At 37.5% G+C, this 21,265-nt stretch overlaps 1 protein-coding gene across 2 annotated transcripts in view; it reads left to right on the forward strand.

Moving 5' to 3' along the window:
- Positions 1–241: 241 nt before the first annotated feature.
- The window catches only part of LOC138028900 (diacylglycerol kinase delta-like), a 31,006-nt gene continuing 9,982 nt past the window's right edge, over positions 242–21,265 (forward strand). The window contains exons 1-22 of one of the 2 annotated variants that reach the window (XM_068876542.1): positions 242–458; positions 1,722–1,769; positions 2,754–2,819; positions 4,793–4,873; positions 5,290–5,391; positions 6,655–6,787; positions 7,342–7,454; positions 7,620–7,745; positions 7,829–7,939; positions 8,074–8,139; positions 10,596–10,678; positions 10,863–10,971; positions 12,019–12,158; positions 12,397–12,469; positions 12,889–13,001; positions 13,157–13,259; positions 13,789–14,002; positions 14,881–15,021; positions 15,780–16,161; positions 18,311–18,421; positions 19,469–19,565; positions 20,407–20,468. In XM_068876542.1, coding sequence (XP_068732643.1) covers positions 5,341–5,391; positions 6,655–6,787; positions 7,342–7,454; positions 7,620–7,745; positions 7,829–7,939; positions 8,074–8,139; positions 10,596–10,678; positions 10,863–10,971; positions 12,019–12,158; positions 12,397–12,469; positions 12,889–13,001; positions 13,157–13,259; positions 13,789–14,002; positions 14,881–15,021; positions 15,780–16,161; positions 18,311–18,421; positions 19,469–19,565; positions 20,407–20,468 — 2,228 coding nt within the window. In that variant the 5' untranslated portion in view covers positions 242–458; positions 1,722–1,769; positions 2,754–2,819; positions 4,793–4,873; positions 5,290–5,340. Of the gene's footprint in view, positions 459–1,448; positions 1,598–1,721; positions 1,770–2,753; positions 2,820–4,792; positions 4,874–5,289; positions 5,392–6,654; positions 6,788–7,341; positions 7,455–7,619; positions 7,746–7,828; positions 7,940–8,073; positions 8,140–10,595; positions 10,679–10,862; positions 10,972–12,018; positions 12,159–12,396; positions 12,470–12,888; positions 13,002–13,156; positions 13,260–13,788; positions 14,003–14,880; positions 15,022–15,779; positions 16,162–18,310; positions 18,422–19,468; positions 19,566–20,406; positions 20,469–21,265 lie in introns of those variants that run through there. The other variant, XM_068876541.1, reaches the window with a different exon arrangement.

Here is a 21,265-nt window from a genome sequence, read left to right on the forward strand (position 1 = left end):
TCTTTTTCCGGCACTCTTCTTCTCCGTTTTAATTTTACACTTTTGGTCCTCATGTTGTTTTTTTGGCCATTAAGTGTTAATTTTCTTGAACTTTTTTTTTCCGGTTACGGGGCAATTTACGTAAGGTTAGTTACTCCCCCCCCCCCCCTATATTTTCCAATTTTTTCTGCTTTTCCAGGGGGTTATGGACAGAACGGAATGGTGTGGTCGATGTGCATGGTTCTTATTCACGTGGCTTATAAAAAAAAAAAATGGCGGACATATACTGCTTTGCCAGCCAACGCTTTTAACCACGAAGATGACATAGAAAACATTGCTTGGAGAAGATCATATGATTTTACTCCCCGAATGGAAGAATTTGAATTGGATTCATCGGATGAGAGTGACTCTGAAGGGGGCACTGAAACCATTATACATACCACCGACGAAAATCCACGGTGACTGCTGTGAAGTCCAGGGTAAGGTTTTCTTAAGTAAGCTGCTGCAGATATTTTCTAAAGCGGTACAGAATTTACACTATGTGTCAGATGAAGAACTAGCGAGGATTTTGAGTATTCGTGCAACTGTGGGGTTAAATGAAGAGTTGGATATTTCAAGTTTCAGCTCTAGAATTATTAATTTGTAGTTAGGTCTGTTTACAAAAACACGACTGTCGGTTTGATATCACAAGCCCTAAACTTTGTACTGTACAAGGCACGTGCTATTTCACTGGATACTTGGATGAAAATTATTCCAAATGTATGTGAATTTAAAAACCATTTTTGAATATTTATACCTTCCCGTCGCAAGTGAACAAAAACGTATCCAAACCAAAATATTTTGGAGTAAGCTTAATTAATCTATTTTGCTCTCTCGTTTTGGCGTCTAGAGACTTTCAAGTCACACTGTCGATTTGACTTGCAACGCATAAAATATTAAAGAGAATCTCAAATTTTTTGGTATAAACAGATGTAAAAATTTTCTATTAGATTTCAATTTTTTAATCTCCCCGGCACTTCGTCGTTATTTTTCGAGAGAAAAATTGTAAAATGCATATACCACATCCCCACGAATATTCAATGTGCTATTTTTACACTTCGAGCGAGGAGTACCTTTCATAACAGAAAAATATAAGCTTGCGTCGAACGGGTCAATATATTAATATAACTTGAATGATCGAGGGATTTAAGTAGGGTTTGTGTTTTGTTGCCAATGGTTAGAGTGAGCTGTTTTTAATTTTCTGCATGGAGAGTCGCATGCACCTGTAAATCTATCGTGTGATGGATTTGAATGAGGGTTTTATTATTATGTGGTCTGATAGTACGTCACAACTGACTGATCAGAATCCAATTTATCGTATCGGGAAAGCTTGCAAAATTCACTTTCTATTTTATACTGGCAACAATGGTTTTGATCGGTATTTCTAGTCATTTCACCAAGCGGTTTCTTTGGATTTATTAACTTTCCCCCCATTATTGCAATACATTGGGTATTGAGTGTTACATAGTCAGTAACCAGTGAAATTCAAGAACATTCAAGATCGTTCGTTATTGAATTATTCTATTCGTTATTCAAGGCGGTGTACTTCTTTCTTATGGTGGACTTCGCAAAGGAAGAGGTCTTCTTGTATAAATACTCTTATCAGTTCAAAATTCAGAAATATCTGTTAATGTATTTTTGCACGCACAGTTGTTTTCCCCTTGTACTTAGACAAAAAGGACTTTTGTACCATTGAATTTCAGAGCTGTATAAAAGAGGGATTTTTGTTGAAACAGACTGGCTCATTTCAGGTGAGTTAATATAAATATTAATGTAATAATGTTCAAAATACAAGATATTGTTGTTAAATAAAATTGTAATTATTACAGTGTGACGGTGTGAGTGTTTTTCATGTTTTTATTTCAATTTTTGAGAGAATAGTTTTCATTTATTTTGAATTTCAGCTTGCCTTAAACAAAATAATTACATTTCTTATGAAAAGAAATTTTGCCAAGACACGTACATTATAAGAAATTTATTAATATTTAAAACTTCATTTAAGATCCAAATTTACACATTGGCAACCAGTATAATCGTCTTTCACCTCTTATGTATCATTTACCTAGTTAAGCAAAGAGGAATATGCGACTGAAATATTTCATATCAAACTACACAAGTGAAAACCATAGTGTAATTTTTAATAGTCTGAGTAAGTGAAGTCCTGTGAATGAATACTGTCATTGATGGACCTTTTGTCGACCTGCTTGAAAGTCACCTTTGAAGCAGAATGAACTGATTATTATAATAATACCATAATAATAATCTTCTTCTTCTTTTTCTTCTTCTTCTTCTTCTTCTTCTTCTTCTTATTATTATTATTATTAATATCATGTGGTCACTGGATAAATGGATCAGTGTGGTCAATCCTTGGATTTTTTAAAATTAGCCTTAACATCTTTTAACACTGGTTTTTACAGACAAAAAGGCTACTAAATTCTATTGTAAAGAAGGTTCTTATATCTTTTATGCTGGGAGAATTTCATTGCTTACTTGGGTTAATTATCTTTACTAAAAGTTTAATCATGTGTGACCATGTTTTAATGACTGCAGTCTATACAAACATCATTATGTCTTGATAGTTAAATACCATTGAAACAAATAAAACAAAGCTGTTGGGTGATGTTGTAACTCAAAGATTAATGTTAAGTGTCACTCAGACTCCAACAATAATAAATTAAATTAAATTTCTAATACAATAGTGTTGTTAATTTAAGTGCCTTTTTTCTTAACTTCAGCGATGGAAAAGACGATATTTCAAACTCATAGAAGGGAACAAGTTATTTTATGCAAAATCTGCTGAGGTAACACATCTTCTGTAACCAAAGACTTCTGCATTCATGAAAAAGCTATAGTCCGCTTTAAAACACATGAGCCTAATTAACAAATGGAAGGTGTTTCAGCATTGTCTGTACTCTTATCGACAATGATATTCGTCATCGCAGTGGTCAAAATGTTCTGGACTCACAATGTTCAGCGTCAAAGAAAGTTTTAATTTGAGAGCGTGACCAAAATTATGACTCAAAGAAAGAGCTAGCATTGTCTATAACTTTCTCGCAGTATGATTGGTTTATTTCCCAAAATGGACGTTTCTGATTGGCTATTACATTGTGTGACAAAATGACGCGAGCATGACGCGTACAGCGTTGTCTACACTCTTCATTAACAATGGCAAATTAGCCAATCAGATTGCGAGATTAAAAGCAATTGTGGTAAAACAAATATTTGACCTGCTCCCAACTTAGTGGCCTCATAGCTCAGATGGAAGAGCATTGCACCGTCATCACAGAGGTCAATTGCGTTCAAATCCCGTTGAAGTCACCTGAATTTTTCAGGTGTCTGTAAGAGACAATTGCTTAAATTCTCCAGATAATTGTGAGGATCACTTCTTAATTTTTGTTGATAACATCCATTTTAGATATGTATAGACCATGTTCATAAATTTCGCAGCCAATAAATTATTCTTTTGTCTTTGTGCCATTGAGACCAACTAGCCTCACAACCTTCGAGATTACCGAACGGTGTTAAAAGCATTCCATAAAAAGCATGTCCTAGTGTAGTCTGAACAAAGGTTCAAATTGTGAGAGCGGAACTTTAGTATAAAAGAAGAACGTGCTATGCCTTATTAGTATCATTCAACTAGTGGACTAATGCAAATCCTGCATTTTGATTGGCTACGCTACAAGATGACTATTAGTAATAGTCCTCGAGTATTGAAAAGCGTAACGCTTTCTTTCGTTTTATTCCCAAATAAATATTTCTTCAACTTGCATTCGCTAACTTTGTTATTGCCTTTTCTGTCCAACTAGTTGGGTGATACTAAAACAATTAGACTCTTCGCCCTCAAGGGCCACGGGCTATTGACCCGTATTTTCGGGCTACGGGTCTAATTGTTAATTAGTATGCTTTATGTAAAGAATTCTAATGAAGAGTATTTATTGGTTTTTAGCTCATGCATGTGACTTTTTTCACTGTCGACCTGATGGCTTGGCTGTTTTGGTTTATTGACCCATTGACTCCTCGGGGTTCCTTGCCGTACGCCTCCAGTTGAAGGGTTAGAATTGTCTGGCGTTAGACAGAGCAAAAGTCTGTTAAGTCTCACTCCCAGGAGTCAGTGGGTAACTTAATGAGTTTTTGAAAAAGTGATAAAGATTATAAAGTGAAAGTGAACGTGGAACAATAAGTATAATTACAGAAGCATGTCAGGGCTTGAAGTGTGTAACTTGCGACTCTTTTCCTTGGAGCAAAGCTGAGGACTTTAGGACATCAATTTTATCAAAGCTGCACACGCAGGAAAATGCACAAGCTGCATCCAAATGAGGGAATTTTTAAACTCAAAACACCCCAGCTCTGAGCCAGAGTTAAACACTTCAAGGTCATGAGCCTGTGGTAATTGCAATAAACTAAAGTATCAATGAATATTTGATTTTTGCCTGAAAAGGAGCAGTGTACAAAGCAATTATTAGCGTGGTAGTGTTTTTAGGTTTTCAGGTATTGAAAATATGAGAATTCTTGTTAGTGACTTTTGATGACCCCTGTTCCTTAGCTGGTGGTGAGATGGCAGCTAGTCTTGCCAAATTAACAGGAACTACAGCCTGCAAAAGCAAATATGTAGACAACATGAGATAACAGTTATTTGGGCAAGCAGTTTCTCAATATTATTATTTATCATGAGAGAAACCAAATGCAATGTCTGAAACCACTGAGGTAGATGCTTACTTTTTCATGGGAACATATTTGATTGACTTTAAATTTTTATTGGAATGATCTTTTCCAGGAGACAGTCTTTTCCGAAATCGATCTTCGAGATTTTAGCGTGGCAGCATCTGGAATAAAAAATGACAACAACTGCTTCTCGGTGAGTTTTCATGCTAGTAAACTTTGGCTGTGACAAACAGCCAACACCTGGTGATGCCTGTGCAAAAACTTGCTTTGATTTAACTGCAGGTTTTGTTTTTCAATTTTGCTTCTAATTGTTGGTTCTAATGTGTATTTTGTGATGACATTAGAATTTGAGCTGTTACTTTAACTGGCCAATCCCTGAGTATTTGAAATTGTCATCAATAAACACTTCTCGTCATGAGAAAAGTAGTTCAGTGTGGATCATAACTAAGCTCGCCCCAAACCTTGCTGCCATTGACAAACTCTCCATCACTGAGCTCTGCAGAACTATAAAATGGCCTCTTTGAATTAAAAGAGATTACATACCAATAGTATGAGATTTAGGTAGGGGTACATCATTTCATTTACACTTAATGAAAAATATTTTTCCAGGTCATTACAGCATTTCAAAATGTTGATCTTAGTGCTGATACACGCAAGGAAATGGAAGAATGGATAAGCGCTTTAAAGTCTTTAAGCTCAAGGGCATCATCCGTAAGTTAATACTCACTGTCTTGTATATAACTTACCAAAGTTGAGGTCTGTACATTTAGGATGTGTTCGATTGACCGTATTCCAGAATAAGAATACGTGGAGTGATGATTCAAAACGGTATGTTTGGCGTTTTGAAGCAACAAGGATAAGAAAGATATTTTTAAATTAGCATTTTAGCAGGTGTTTGACAATTTTAATGTGAATCTCTGTAAAAATGACGGATTTTAAACTTCTATTCCATGTATTCCTATTCCGGAATACGGTCAATCTAACGCACCCTAAGTTACAACACTCATTTCTTGTACTCACAACGGCCTTACTGCAGTTACTCAATTTGCCAGAGTGTTTATTGAATTTTGAGCGTGTTCGATGCGGCGTTTATTCAAGGGCAGCATTTATTTCGAAATCATATTTCTTAAATCACTAACAACAATAATAATTATTACGGCATATCATTTGCAAATATTAGTTAAATTAGAAACATGTTTAAAGTTCCAATGTCTCGCATTTTTGCTGAGATAGAATCGTAATTGCCTGGCTTGTGTTCAACGTTCAGAGAATTAAACGTGTACGTGTTCTTTTCTCACAATCCTCAAATAAACATCGCATTCTTCTGATAGTGTGCAGCGTTTATTAGAGGGCCGTGTTTAGTGGTACTTTTCCTTCCATCTGAGGCTTTTAATTGAGGGTGGTGATTAATCAAGTAAATACAGTAGATGATATTTTAGTGAGGAAAGATGAATGGAAAAGCACATGATGAAAGTTATTGTGGTGTATTGCTCTCATTTTTCATAACCCTTACTATGAACTCCCAGAAATGTACTGACATACGCTGCATTTAACAACTGTGTCACTAAGTGGAGGCTTGGTGCCAGAGACATCCTGGAGCTTCCACTATTAGCAGCCATACAACTCCAAGATGGAGGATGTTCCCATTGGCTAACAAAACCTGAAAACCCAGCCATGAGCCTAGGCACGCAGCAGAGAAGATAGGCAGCCGTCACACTGATAAACAGTGGAATGTAGAGGGAGGGAGGGAGGGAGGGAGGGGAAAACTGCTAAACAGTCCACACAAAATGCTCCTACTTCCCACCATATGGAAAAATGAGTTTTACAACCCAAAGCAAAAGGAATCTGACACATGCGCAAATATAACAAAAACACTGACAACAACTGACTGCAGCTGCTCCTAGTTGTTAGCCCTGTTAAATTGCATTTAACCTCATTTAACGGTGTTTTGTCATTTGAAATTTCAATTCACAGCGGTCAGATGATTTGTTGGACATATTATCTGGAGGGCACAACTGGTATTCCTGTTCACATGCAAAACCAACTTTTTGTAATGTTTGTCGTGACATGTTGTCGGGTGTGACATCAAAAGGTCTATCTTGTGAAGGTTAGTGATGTGTAACCTGAAGAGTGAAGATGTCGGGTTCGATTCCCAGACTTGGAACAGACGGGGATGCTCGTCGGAAATTTTGAATTTAACCCCAAAGGAGACCATCTGGGCGTGGCTCAAGCTTTTTGTGACCCCTAAAGGAGACCAATCTGGGCGTGGCTTAAGCAAATTTTGACCCCTAAAAACAAGTTAAAAAGAAAATTTGACTTCTGTTTCTCTTCGCGTAATTCTGTGTTTCTTCGTGGAGCCCTAAACAACACCGGAACACCCTAAGCGAGACCAAAATCCAAAATTTACACCCCTAAGCGAGACGACGAGCATCCCCATCTGTTTCATATGGGAATCCCCCCCCCCCGGGGTGTGAATGACCTCCATTTTATTAACCCATTGACTCGCGGGGGTTCCCCATTGACGAGTAAAATTGTCTGGCGTTAAACAAGAGTAAAATAATAAGTATGGCCACTTCAGGCCAGCTTGGGAGTCAAAGGCTTAAATTAATATGCTCATCAATATTGGAATTCTTGTAAAGTGATCATTCTGTTTATCCCCAGTTTGTAGATATAAAGTTCACACGAAATGTGCTGTCCGTGCAAAGAACAACTGCAAATGGACTACAGTGCAGTGTATCAGACGCGACAAATGCAGCTTTGACGAGTCTGATCCAGTAAGTTGATAGATACACCTCTCTCTTTTCACCTGTGAGTCATCATCATCATCATCATCATCATGAACATCAGCAGCACCATCACATTAGCATCATTAATATTCATTATTGTTTTGCTTCCTTCCAGGCAACTTTGTAATATATTTTCTCTTTCTTTTCTTTTAGCTGTCCATACCTCATCAATGGATTGAAGGAAATCTACCTCCCTCGTCCAAGTGCAGTGTGTGCGATGAAATCTGTGGTAGTAAAAGGCGCCTTCAAGGATTCAGGTGTCTTTGGTGTAATGTAATGGTATGTAAAGTTTAGTGATGAAGTAATGGCTCTGTGGCTGATTTTTAAACTAAAGACAGTAACATTAAATTTTATGTGGACAGGTTCACCAGTCATGTCAATCACAGATTCCACGATGCTCTTACGGTGACAATGCTCTCTTTACATTACCACCAGTATCTGTGCTGAGTTCATCTGGCTCCCTTGTATGGAATGTAAGTATTGTGACATTCTCATTTGTCTACAGTCTTGGACAATCTCATTCCTCTTCAGTTTGTGTCACAATCAATACTTGCTGCAGGAATAATTTCTAGATAAGTTTCAGTGTTTTGTTTTTCCATGCTTACAGGCTGTTAGACCTTCTGGCTGCCTTCCTATGCTTGTCTTTGTAAATTCTAAAAGTGGGGATAATCAGGTTGGTTGTTGTAATAAAGTTTGCAACACATATGCTAAACTTTGTTTTCTTAACACAAACCATTTATAAATGTGATATGATTAACAAATCGAAAGTGGTTTAGTGTTGTCTGTACTCTTATCGACAATGGTATTCATCATTACAGTAGTCATAATGTTTTGGACTCACAAGGTGCAGGCAAGTGAGTCAACAACAAATTTTGACCACTGTGATGACGAATATTATTGTTGACAAGAGAACAGACAATGCTGAACCACTTTCAATTTGTTTTTTACCACAATATTCAACGCCAAAGAAACGTTTTATTTCAGAGTGTGACCAAAATTTTGACACAAAGAAAGAGCAATCATTGTCTATAACTTTCTCGCAATATGATTGGTTTATTTCCCAAAATGGGTGTTCCTGATTGGCTATTACATTGAGTGACAAATTGACGCGAACATGACACATACAGCGTTGTCTATAGAGTCTTAGCAACAACGTCAGATTAGCCAATCAGATTGCAAGATTACAAGCAATAAATTGTGGTAAAATCATAATTTGACCATACAAATACCTTGCAATTATTTCAATTTTATTGTGTGGTTCCAGAAAATATCCATACCCCCCCACGGAGGGTTTTTTCCAGTTTGACCCCCCAACCCACTGGATTTTTTCATTCCAGAGGGCGTCATGTTACTCCCCCCACACCCTGGAATTTCCATGATTTTTCCACTTGGTGCCCCATACCCCTTGGAAATTCCAAATCGAAAAAAAGAGAATTTATTTATTTCTTTTGATTGACTTAGGGTTTTAATAAAAATTTCATTCTCCTAAAAACGACCGTGGAAATTCTAGACATATTCACAGTCATGTTGAAATGTTCAAACTAACAACTGAGCTTATTTAACACTTTAATATCCTGGCAACTGACTGTTTCTCTGTTCAATTGAAAGAAGTTTTCATTAAAAAATCCAAAAAAAGTACTGACAGTGGACGCTATTTTTTATATCGTATATCTTTTGTAGTCTAGTTGAAGTTTGAATTTATGCGTAGTCAAAACAACATATTGAATTACATTGCACACACAAGAAACTATTTATAGTATTACATAGTTATTTTTGCTGTCACAGCAAAAGTCGGGAAAATACCTCAATACTAATCTCCATAAATTATATTTTTTTTGTGTTACAGGTGTAATTTTTATCAACAGTATAGTATATAATTTGTGAACCGTACTGTTTATATTATTTTTCGTGGGTGCAGCCATTCGTGGGTGCAGCCGTAGCAACATGTTTTTTTCAACACCTGCATATCAAAATTATTGTCGCTTAAATTTGTCCTTCACCAGGAACACTTCAATAAAGTTATACGCTTTGTCTCTGCAGTTTGTAAATGACAGTACATTTTTTTATGGTCACACATTTCATGTGTGAAACATACTTTTCAAGTTCAATCCGGTAACTAAACAACCAAATGAAGTCTTCGCTGTCTCTCATCGCCGTTGACGGCTACAAATACGTCAGGACAAAATTATGGCACAGAAACTCGTAACTATACGGATTACGATGAAACTATTTGATAATCTAGTTATCGAAAGTTCGAAATTCGTGGGAAATTGTACTTAATAACAGGAATGATATGATTTTAAACAAATGATCTCAATCAACTGACTGCACAAATAATGCTATCTGAAAAAGCACCAGATTCATTCAAGCTAAAAACAGCACAATCTTTAAAAGTAGGCCATTTTGTTTGACTTCATGTTGAACGTGCTGCTCAGGAGTGTCTCTCAGTGCTATCTGTGTTGTCCGGCAGCGGAATAATAGTGGAAAATATATGACAAGGAATCTTACGTTTATTTTAACGGATAGAATTTTCCATTTTTTCTTGGTTACCCCAATAATTATTGGAAAAGTACGCAAGTGTTTATTCAATCGCATTTCAAGCCCTCTGGAAAAAAAAATCTCTTCATGTACTCTTTATGTACCTCCCTCCCCTTCGGGAAATTTGCCTTTTTCAGACCCCCTACCCTCGGAATTTCTGTGACCCTTCGTGGGGGGTATGGATATTTTCTGGAACCACATATTAGTAAAAAATTAAAAATTCTTAATTTGAAACCTACTTAATGTTTCTAGCATTTGAACTTGGAGTCAACTTTCCATTTCTTTGCAAGTTTACCACTATTTTTGGCATCTTAAATTACTTTCAGAGGTATTTTCCTTCAGTTTGTTGGACTCTGTTTAGAGTCTGGACCCTGCTGAACTATGTTTATGGGGTTTTATACGATTTATTCTAATTTATAAAACCTTTTAAAACCCTTTACCAGGAAGTTCACTTCCTTCTGTCATGAGGTTTTGGGCTGATCCAGTGTATTATAGTTTTGATAGCATGCACATTGAACATGTAAATCAACCTATAGAATACTAACTATTTTAATGTCTCGATTTCAATTCAAACTTTATTTCTGTTTTTAGGGTGTAAAATTTATTAGAAGATTTAAACAACTCTTAAATCCGATTCAAGTGTTTGATCTCGCCTTAGGAGGTCCTTCAAAAGGGTGAGTAACAGAGCATCTCTTTGACAGTTTTGGGCATTTGTAGGACTTCCTGACAGGGTTGTGTATTTGTGTGTTTGAAAGAGTGGAGATTGTGATGTTGGATATCTCATGTCAGTTGAGATTTTGGATAATGTTACAACTGTATAATAACGCTGTTCACTGACTGTTTCTGTTTTGTCAACAGACTTAAGCTTTTTCAAAATTTTGAACATTTTCGAATTCTTGTGTGTGGAGGTGATGGCTCTGTGGGTTGGGTTATGAATGAAGTTGACCAGCGTAATCTTTCCAACCAGGTGAGGAGGTTATACAGATCATTAATGTATCAGAAAAGTGAATAGTGAGCTTAATAAAGGATGAAACAATAGGCTTAATGAACACTTTTAAAAAGGTAAAACAATGACCTGCAACGAGTGACCTGTGGAATGTGACCTGTGTTTTAGACCCCCCGCTTGCATCCTCCACATGACCTCAAATTTGGTCAATTAATGTCACTGTTAAGCCTGCTTCTCATGTATGATGCAAATGCAAACGCAAGGAAACGTGTGAACTACCTTGATGCAAATGTAAACGCAAGCGCAGACACAAGGAATGGAAAATTTTCCATTTTCTTGCATTTGCCTTTCACATGTGTGAACCAGGGAAACGCAAACACAAACATATGGTAAAAAAAACCACAAAGGTTCATTTTCATCCACCATCTTGGAAAAAGGACTCGAACTGCGTCTGTGTTTCTTACTTCCCAAGCGTTTGCATTGGATGCGTGAACTTTTGCATTTGCGTTTGCATTTGCATAATACATGTGAACCAGGCTTTAGGACGAGAATTGCTAAGAAATAAACCAAAATGTAAAACGCACATATGGGGCATGCAATTCTATTGTTTTTGACCCCAAACCCTCAATGTGGCTAACCCTAGGCCTAAAAACCCTAATTAGGCCTAGGGTTAGCCAAATTAAGGGTTTATAGAGTTACTTTCCAAAAAGTAAAACAATGACCTGCAACAAGTGACCTGTGGAATGTGACCTGTGTTTTAGACCCGCTGGGATGCAGGCACCTGACCATAAATTTTCAATTTTCTTTCCCAACATCCACACTGTTCATACCAACTTCATTTGTGGAATGTTGATACACACCTTCCATGCTGAGCAACTTGGAATAATAATTGCGATATTTTTACTGCAACAACAAGAGGAAATAATATTTTTTGACAGCATTCCCATGACTGTCATTGTCATCTTTGCCTAAGGTGCTTAATAATATGATCTGGATTGCAAGCACAAAAAAATAATTATGTGTTTATCCTCTAGCTTGATAAGGTGTTTCTATTTCTCTTGTGTATAGTGTCAACTTGGTGTTTTGCCGCTTGGAACAGGGAATGATCTGTCCCGGGTTCTAGGCTGGGGCACATCCTTTGTGGATGATAATGCAGTGACGCAGTTTCTTCATCATTTGGAGAGAGCAAAGGCTGCAGTTTTAGATAGGTACATTTCAACATCATGGATTACAGTACTTGTCAGTTGTAAGGAGCATGGTTGGTACAGTGCTGTGTGCAGACAAGCTACATGACCTCACACAGCTGGAACCTTTTTTCACTCTCATTAATTTATTGCTTGATGCAACTGAAATATTTTCTGGTTTAAGGAAATACTGTCATTGGCATTTGCCATGAAATCTCTTCTATTTATGTATAAACAGGACAATTTTCTTCTGTTCTTACAGATGGAGTATTATGATAGAAGAACGTCCCCTGTCGGCTTCTAGAAGCTCATCTGTAGAAACCTTAGATACCCCTGTAAGTTTTTTTTATTCTTGTATTAAGTTTCATTTATAGTTAAACACTCACGTGACAAGCAGTCTATAAGCTTAGTTGTCGTATGGTCAAAAATGCACAAGTATACAAGGGTCATGTGTAATGATGTGGCTTAGGATCTTCTAGTCCTCAACTTTTTTGTGTCAAGGTTCTTGATGGTCTCAATCAGTACTAGTTTTTGTTGTTGCCCTTCTACTACCTCTTTTATGAGACCTCGAAGTAGCATCCTATTTATTAGTTATCTGAATACATTTGAGGCTCTGGATACCACAGGTTATACACCCTTCATTTATTCAAGTAATTTAGTTGAATGAACTTCGAGCGTCACATTTACATGTAGAGACTTGAACTGTCTTCATTTTTAATCCTTACTTTAGTCACCTTTTTATCTCTCTTCATAGTTGCAATACAGACAAGAGTTTGACACCATAGACATGTTTGAAAACAATGTAGCTACACATTTGACAAGAATCCTTCATTCTAGTAAACACTCTGAAGTAATTTCATCTGCAAAGTAAGTATTGGTAATTTGATTTTTTTGTATTCATAAATGTTATCCACCAAGTTCTCTTTAAATGTTAAATGAATACTTACAGAACCAACCATTTTAGTACATTGTATTTCAGTATGAGACTTAACTCAGCTCTCTTTTCTCTTTGTTTTTCATAGAGTCCTCTGTGAGACAGTCAAGGACTTTGTGTCCAAAGTTGGGACTGCGTCTGCTAACTCAGATCCTTTGGAAGCAGATGAACCAGAGTCCCTGACCCAAAAGGTTTGAAACAGGGTGTCCACAAAAAAAAAAACAACTTACAGCATATGTAGTAATGCCATGTTTGGAAGATTAAGGATCAGGATAAATTTTAATGCATCATTGAATGACACAGCCTTATTTAGTCCTAGTTGTTGAACCTATGAACTTCCAGTTACTAGTTTGGACAGCCTATTTTATTATATTTTTACTATGTTTAACCAGCGACAACATTTTAATACCTAAAACACAAGGGTTTCAGATTGGGAGATGCTCAGCCTAGTTCTTGGGGTATGATCTGCTCGAGGTGCTTTTACGGAATGTCATATTGTGTTGTATGCACTGATCTTTTGTGTTCATGGCATCATGTGGTTAGGAATTTAAAGGAAAACCTACAGCAGGTTCTGAAAATACTTTGTCCTATCGCCTTATTTCTCTCCCTTTCTTTATTCTCTAGTCTAAATACCGGTAATAATAATTTGTTTACCTCTCTGCATTTAAAGTTTCTCTTCTTGATGTATTTATTTACACACTGTTTTGTATCTCTCCTTAGTGCGCAGTTCTAAATGAAAAGCTAAATCTTCTGTTGAACACACTCAGTGTTGAATCTGAAGCACTTCCTAGGGAGTCTCCAGACATCGAAGGGAATTCTGCAAATGGAAATGACAATGGAAAACCAAGAGTATTTGTACCCAAAGAAGCTCTTATGTCCCGTGCAAACAGTTTAAAGAAGGCTCTGAAACAGATTATAGAACACGCTGAAAAGGGTATGTTGTGTCAGCTTTTCTTGCATTGGAACTGGTTTCTGGTTAAGGGGAGGGGTTTCTTGGGTGTTTAAGGGTATTTTTTGAGATGTTTATAATTAAAAGCATTATGTTAGGTTTATATTCACATTTTAAGAATCTGCAACTCTTTATTAAAGGGATGCTCAGTGAAACTGTTTTAATTTGAGATGTAAATGACACCTTTCAACTGTGTTTGATTTTGATATCAAGTTAATTGGTTAGGGTGTTAATCTCAGGTCATAAATTTCATGGGGGAAAATAGGATAACATATTACTGCCTTTCTAATGTCATCTCATTCTTTTCAGATGAGGACTATAGAACCGTTGGCCCTGACTCACATGTGTTGTCCTTTAACTCTTTGGGTCGTTTAAAGAAACCATACATTTTCAAAGAGTAGGGCAGAGTTCTGTTGTTGTTGTCTGTCCTATTTCTCCATAGACTGCAAAACAGCCATTTTCTTCCCTTTTTGGAAGGCACAAAGTGCCGTAAACGTGATCCTTGTGTGTGAAGCACGTGAGCCTCAAGCTCGCTCCAGACCTTTCATTCAAATATTGACTACGTCACCCGCGTTCACAAAAAATATACGACTATTTTGCAGTTTAATTTCTCCAGCACTTGGTGACCATCATGGCATGATATCTCAAAAAGGCTTATGGCATGTGATGCATGGGATTTTGATGAGTGCTGAAATACTCTGAAATACTATCTGGATTAGGATTATGAAATGAAATTACACCATAAAGTCAGGCTGCACTTTGCAATCAAGCCTTCATAACTCAATTGCCACCAACAAATAAGAATTAATTATTAGTTCTGAGCTTTCTAGTTTAAAACTATCATCTCTATCGTCTTGTTTTAGCTGTGGATGAGCAGAATGCACAGACCAGTGCCTCGACTAGCTCATTAGCAGAAGCAATTGTAACAGTGGCTGCGACTGCTGCGGGTCAAGTGGCAACTACATCAACAGCACACATTGAAGAGGGGCTGGAACCCATACATGGTGAATCCTTTTTCTTTTAATTTTTAGGAAACACATTTTTCAGAGTTTTTGAAAGAATCCAATTTACATGTTCTTCTGGAACTTACTCTGTCTTCAGAATGAATGGAATCAGATATGGTTTAAGTTAAATGGAATACATCAGACACTGGGATTACATTTGACATGAAAATTGTATGGTGCTCACAGACTGGCTGCTTAGTTCTCAGGATATCTTTGCAAAAAGAACACGTTTTTGGAAAACCAAGTTCCAGATATTCTGTTAACTGTAAACCAGAAGAAGAACACACAGAATTACATGAAAAAATACATCCTTACACATAAATTGAGTGTGAGTTTGAAAGTTTAATGCAAGAAGATTTGATTGGTAAAGTACTTTGTGGATCCTTGAAATGTTTATATCACTGGAAAAATCACTTGATAACTAGCTGTTGGTCAATTGACTGATCGGAAAATACCATAATACTCTTCGTCACCCCAAATTTTGCATAAGCACTGTTTCCTGTTTCTCTTGGGACTTACAATGGTCCCAAGAGAAAACAAAAACAATGCTTATTCAAAATTTGGGGGGGGGGGGGGGGAGGGGGGCAAAAAAGAGGATTATGGTATTTCCTGATTTGGCCAATTTGGCTTGTGCTACATTGTGAATTACTCAGTTTCTTTTAACAGGCGTTTTTTGAGAAATCTTATTACGGTACTCCAAACCTGGATTGATTTGCAAGGATGCTTTTGTTGAATTTTGTAAACTGATATAATTTCAGATAATGAAGGGAATATCCTGAGTACTGAGGATGATCCATATGGGATACAATCTGATCCAGTCCCTTCAGATAACAGATTAATGGACACAGACCCTGGTCCCTCAACCTGGACTGCTCTTGGCTATGGCAGACTACCTCCGTCTCGATGCATCAGCAAGGGAAGCTCACGCCCCTTTCACTCAGACCCAATGTTGGAGGAAAAGCTCCTGGGAAATGCTGGCAAACCAACCGTCCATTTTAATGGTTGTATAATCTCCAGAGCATTTCTGAAAGAGAGACCCAGTGAGGGTTTGGTTGGTTCATTAATCGGCAGAGCTCTTTTGGCTAATGCCGATGCACTGTGTGCTGCTGCTACACCCATGATGAACAATGCATTTGATGTGTGAGTTACAATGAGGATTTAGTTTTTTTGTCTATTGCCAATCTTGCTGGCTTAAAGCAGATTGATGTTTATATCATGCAATATCATCCTTATGGGCTCTGCATCTCACTTGCAACATAGGCATAAGTATTATAAGCAATACATGTATAACACAAACTAAGTATCACATTGATCATTAGTGCCCTTCATTGGATCAAAAACCACTTAAGTTAACAACAGGTTCATATGATGAGTAGCACAATCATGATGTACATTTGGGAAACCAGTATCTTGAACGAACACTTCAGGCCATATCTCCGCTGGTAAAAAGTGCTAGCCACTCACATTTCGCAGATATGCTTCTTACATATTAAGTAACATTTACTGTGTAGATTAGCGAAATCGGTCGCTTAAGTTTAGAATAAACGGATTCGGTTGTCCACTTTGGGGACAAAAAATGGCGCGTCACGCGTAACACGCAAACTAGTAAGACGAGCACAACAAGGTTCTTCAGACGGCTTGTACTTTATTCCTCACAACGAAATCGACAACATATTTCACATAAACAATGTTGCAACCAGTAAATAAAAAAAATGTGGTTAATTTCTCACCAATGACGGAGAAAAGAGGCCGAAAAGCACAACAGTCTTGAGCGTCACGCTCCTAAAATCTTCAGTGCTGTTTTGCAATTTGCGTCTGTAACCCACAGATGTTTTGTGGTTAGGAAGAATAAAATATGGTTCGAGAATGCTCATTTGTGGTAGTTGCTTTGGAGAAAGTTTTACCGAAAATTTCTCAGCACACGAGAAGCCAGAGCATTTTTTCTCAGTCTGAAACACTTTGTCCGCCATTACAATTTGCCTTAGAGCCAAAGCACAGCTTCGCAAAATGTCCTCTGTATCTTGCTTGTCCGAGCTCACATTACAAAACCGAAAGAAAAACAGAATGCTCATCTCATGTACAAATTACATGCCAAAGCTCAGAAAGAAACAATTCAAATTGTGAAAGAACGAGACCTCTTTGTGAGTCTGAAACACTTCTTGACGTTCAGAGGTTGACAAAGCGAATTTAGAGCGTGAAAGAACCAAAAGTTTCTCCTAGCAGATCCGCCATTACGTTTCGAAACGTTCCCTCAGAGCAAGCTTTGCTACCAGGCCTTGACTTGTTTTTATCCAGTTAAACCAGTTTTTTCTGGACTTCAGCACATTTTGCCCTGTTTTTTTGCAATCCATGTGGAACATTTCGCCGGAATTTCTCAATTGCGAATCAAGCGAAGCATATAATCAACTCTGAAATTAACATTTCTGTAATGTCAAAAGTTAAAAATGAGAATATTTCGGGTTATTTAACAAAATTTTTTAGGGTAATCTAGGCAAAATGAGGAAATTACCATGCCTGCAAGGGGTCATGGGTAAATTTAAAATTGCTTATTTTTGATCCATCAGTACAAAAAATTTCATTTTACATTAAGATATCAGCTTAAGAGGCTATTTGATTTTGTCAGGTTCCTTTTCATCCAATTTTATGGCAGCATGAAAAATTTTGTAAAATTTCACTATGTTACACAAATGTACATCATGATTGTGCTACTCATCATATGTCTTGGCTTTTGCTTGGGGCACTGCTTGTTTCACCACTGAAAACCAGCCCTATCAGGAAAAAAGTGAAAAAGTTTACTTGATTTTTAATGTAAATGGAAATGATGCAATAGACATTTATTTTCCATTAAAATTTTAATCTCTGGCCTATATTTCTGAGAGCTCAAATAATTGTGGAGGCCGCTGTTAATCAAATCAGATCACATCTATTTAAAGGAAATGTTGGTTTATGAAGGTGAAAAACTGGATTTTTTTTTTTACCTGAAAAAAAAAAAACTGTCAGAGCAGGATGGAGAAGCAACAGACGTAACTCAAATTTGGACTTTTAACTCAGGCGACATTAATATTGGTGAAAGGGAAGTTCTCTCATCACATGGCCAATCCTGCAGACACTGCTAACGTCTCACAGATTGTTTTATAAAAGCCCAAGTTAACAACATAATTAAATCTACCGGTATAAGGCTTGAATGTAAGCAAAACAATTGACCGTGTGCATGAAAAGCAAAATAGTTTGTGGGCTTTGTTTCATAGTACTGAAAACCAATGTTTTCACAAACTTTCTTCATTTGTAGAGAGGGATACACGGAGAGATGCGTAATGAACAATTACTTTGGAATTGGACTTGATGCCAAGATTGCTTTGGATTTTCACATGAGGAGAGAGGAACATCCTGAAAAGTTCAGGTTCTATGAATGAAGACTTTCTATTCTAGCATGCACTACAGCATAGTCCTCATCTTGGAAGACTTGAAAGCATTACCATTTTGGAGGTCAAATTAAAAGTCAACATTCCCTTTTCAGCTTAAATGTCTGAATGTTGGTTGGGCTTAAGTTCAAACCACTGGTTTCCTTGCAGTGCCAATACATTCCAGTGCACTGTCAGTTGACTTAAGTGCTAAAAGTATGGGAAAATTTGTGCTTTGTGCCACTTTATGTTAATGGTCAAATATATTGCACAATGTTGTAAGACAGTTGCTTAGCACCTAACTGGCAAAATTTTGAGCTTCGAGTTTTATCCAAAGGCTGTTTACTTTGAGTGTAAGTTTTGGATTTCATGGTCCGCCATTACTCAAGTTCAAAACTGACCGATTGGATTTCAGAGGGTTGGATCTAGAGAAAATGACGTCATTTACTCGCCAGCTTAAAATTTCAGCGTGTAAACGCAATTTATTATATATGCAAAACACAGGTTTAAAAGTCTGAAAGCCTGAAACTCCTGTGCTGCATATTAATTCAGCCGCGTACACACACATTGCATTCTTAAACTAGTGAGTCTTTGATGTCATTTTCTCCTCGACCCAGCTCTCTCAAGATTTCAAAATTAGTAATGGCGGACCAATAAATAAGAAAATTCCAGTTAAAATAAACAGGTGTCTTTTCAAAATCAGAACTTAAAACTTGGGTAAGTTAGTGTTTAGTTAACATAGTTTTGAAATCCAAAGAAAAAAAAGAATTGTTTTTTTAGTCATAGTACCACTTTAACATACCTACAGTTGCATAATAAATGATGACACATTGATTGAAAACCTCATAAGTGGAGAATTATTTCTCAAACCTTCCTTGGTGCTAAAAATTCAAGATGGAAGCCAAAATACTCTTAAATTACTCAAAATAAAGGATTTGTGATTGCCATCTTTATTGCGTGTAACTGGTTGAGTAGCTCCCATATTTTTCCAGTTACTGGTAATTTCCCCTCTTGAGAATTATCACAGTTGGTTTATCTGGTTGCAGGCATCGGGCACTAAATTTGCTTTATTATGGCCTGTTGGGAGGAAGAGAGCTGTTACATAGAACATATAAAAATCTGGATCAGAGGGTCAGACTTGAGGTAAGAACTAAGGGAAGAAAGATTGAACTATCATATTTCCCGTACAGCCCCGCGCTCACTTTCATTGCAAAACTATTGGGAAAATCCCCGTATGAGGGCCGTACGCATTAGCGTGAGCAGGACCGGAAAAAGCCGTACAGCCAAACACGTACTGCTCCGTGTGATGCAATTTTAGGGGACTTCATCGCTTTTAAACATCCAAGTAATTTACAGCCAGAAATGCAAACAGCATATTAGATAAATTTTGTGTGCAGATTTTTGGTTTTTATTTTGTCCTAACTTCATCTTGTGAGTGCTAAGAAATAGTGTAAAGAGCCCATATGATAAAATGCTTATCAACTGAGTTTAGGTCGGGCAGGAGAGGAAAATATTTGGCTCTCGGTCATGGCGCACTACCCTGGGAGCAGTTGGTTTCTCCTACGCTTTCCGAGAGAGAAACCACTGCGAGCAACCGTTTGATTTTCCATCGAGCATGTGCGAAGTATGTCACATCCCACGTGATGTATTTGACATCACTTTGTCTTATTTCGCAGGAAATCTCTACACAGCAGGCTCACCCAAACGCAGACGTTATGTAGCTGAACGCATGCGCAAGCACCAAAACAAGTTTACCGGTTCAAAGTTCATTTATTCGCCCTTGGTGCTGGACGGCGGCTCACTCAAAGAAACTAATGGTTGCTTGCAGTGGTTTCTTTCTCGCTGCGCTCGATCCGTATGCCATGACCTCGGGCCAAATATTTTTCCGTTTTGCCTTCTCACTTTAAGTCAATAAGTACATAACATTCAATTTTTAATCAATAAGCAAGTTGACTTTTTTATTTGTTGTTCATTTTGTTGACAGTGTGATGGGCATAAAATCAATCTTCCAAGCCTGCAAGGGATTGTTGTACTTAACATAACCAGGTATAAGATCTTTTAGAATTAACTATCAGATTGTAGGAGGGAGTTCCTGTTATTCCATTGAATCCATCTGTGGTTTTGCCCTGATGTGGAAAATTTGAGCCCACACAAGAGGATTTTCTCAGGGTCTTAAAATAACTGAGGGGAAAGTGCTGCCTTTGTAATTACATCTGCAAATGGTTAGACTTTCAAGTCTTCTCGGATAAGGACTGTACACCGGAGTCCTGTCTCATAGCCCTTGTTGGAAACCAAATAGTATGGGGGTCGTGTTAAAGAACCCACTCACTTCTTGAAAAGAGTAGGAGAGGTTGTCCCTGGTGTTGTGGTCTGACCTAATCTGGTCAGGGGCATCTTTCACTTACTCAATAAATGTTGTAAACTGCGTTACAAGCAGTCTGGCCAAAGTCCCCCACAAAAAGCATTGTAAATTAGTTCTGAAAAGCCCCAAGGGAAGAGACTAATCACTTCACTTCACTTTACTTTACTTCTCTGAGCAGGGGCCCGTTTCTTGAAAGTCCCAAAACTTTACGGGGCATTTTTGGGTGGCATATGGTCACATTTCCTTTTGTATCTCAAGAGCGGAGAGGATTTAAGTTGTCAAACTTCACAGTCCTTTTTCTTTTTGTTACCTTAAAAACATGTAAAAAGATGGGCTTTCTAAAACAAGCGGTTGGCAGTTTCACAAATGGCTTTTCGGGCCTGAAAAGGTTTTCAGGACTTTTTCATAAACGGGCCCCAGGGTGGGGATTGAACCAAGGACCTCTGGATAAGGTGGCTGTTGTATACTGGCTATAACACGA

Source organism: Montipora capricornis, chromosome 13 (genome assembly GCF_036669925.1).
Source record: "Montipora capricornis isolate CH-2021 chromosome 13, ASM3666992v2, whole genome shotgun sequence".
NCBI lineage: Eukaryota > Metazoa > Cnidaria > Anthozoa > Scleractinia > Acroporidae > Montipora > Montipora capricornis.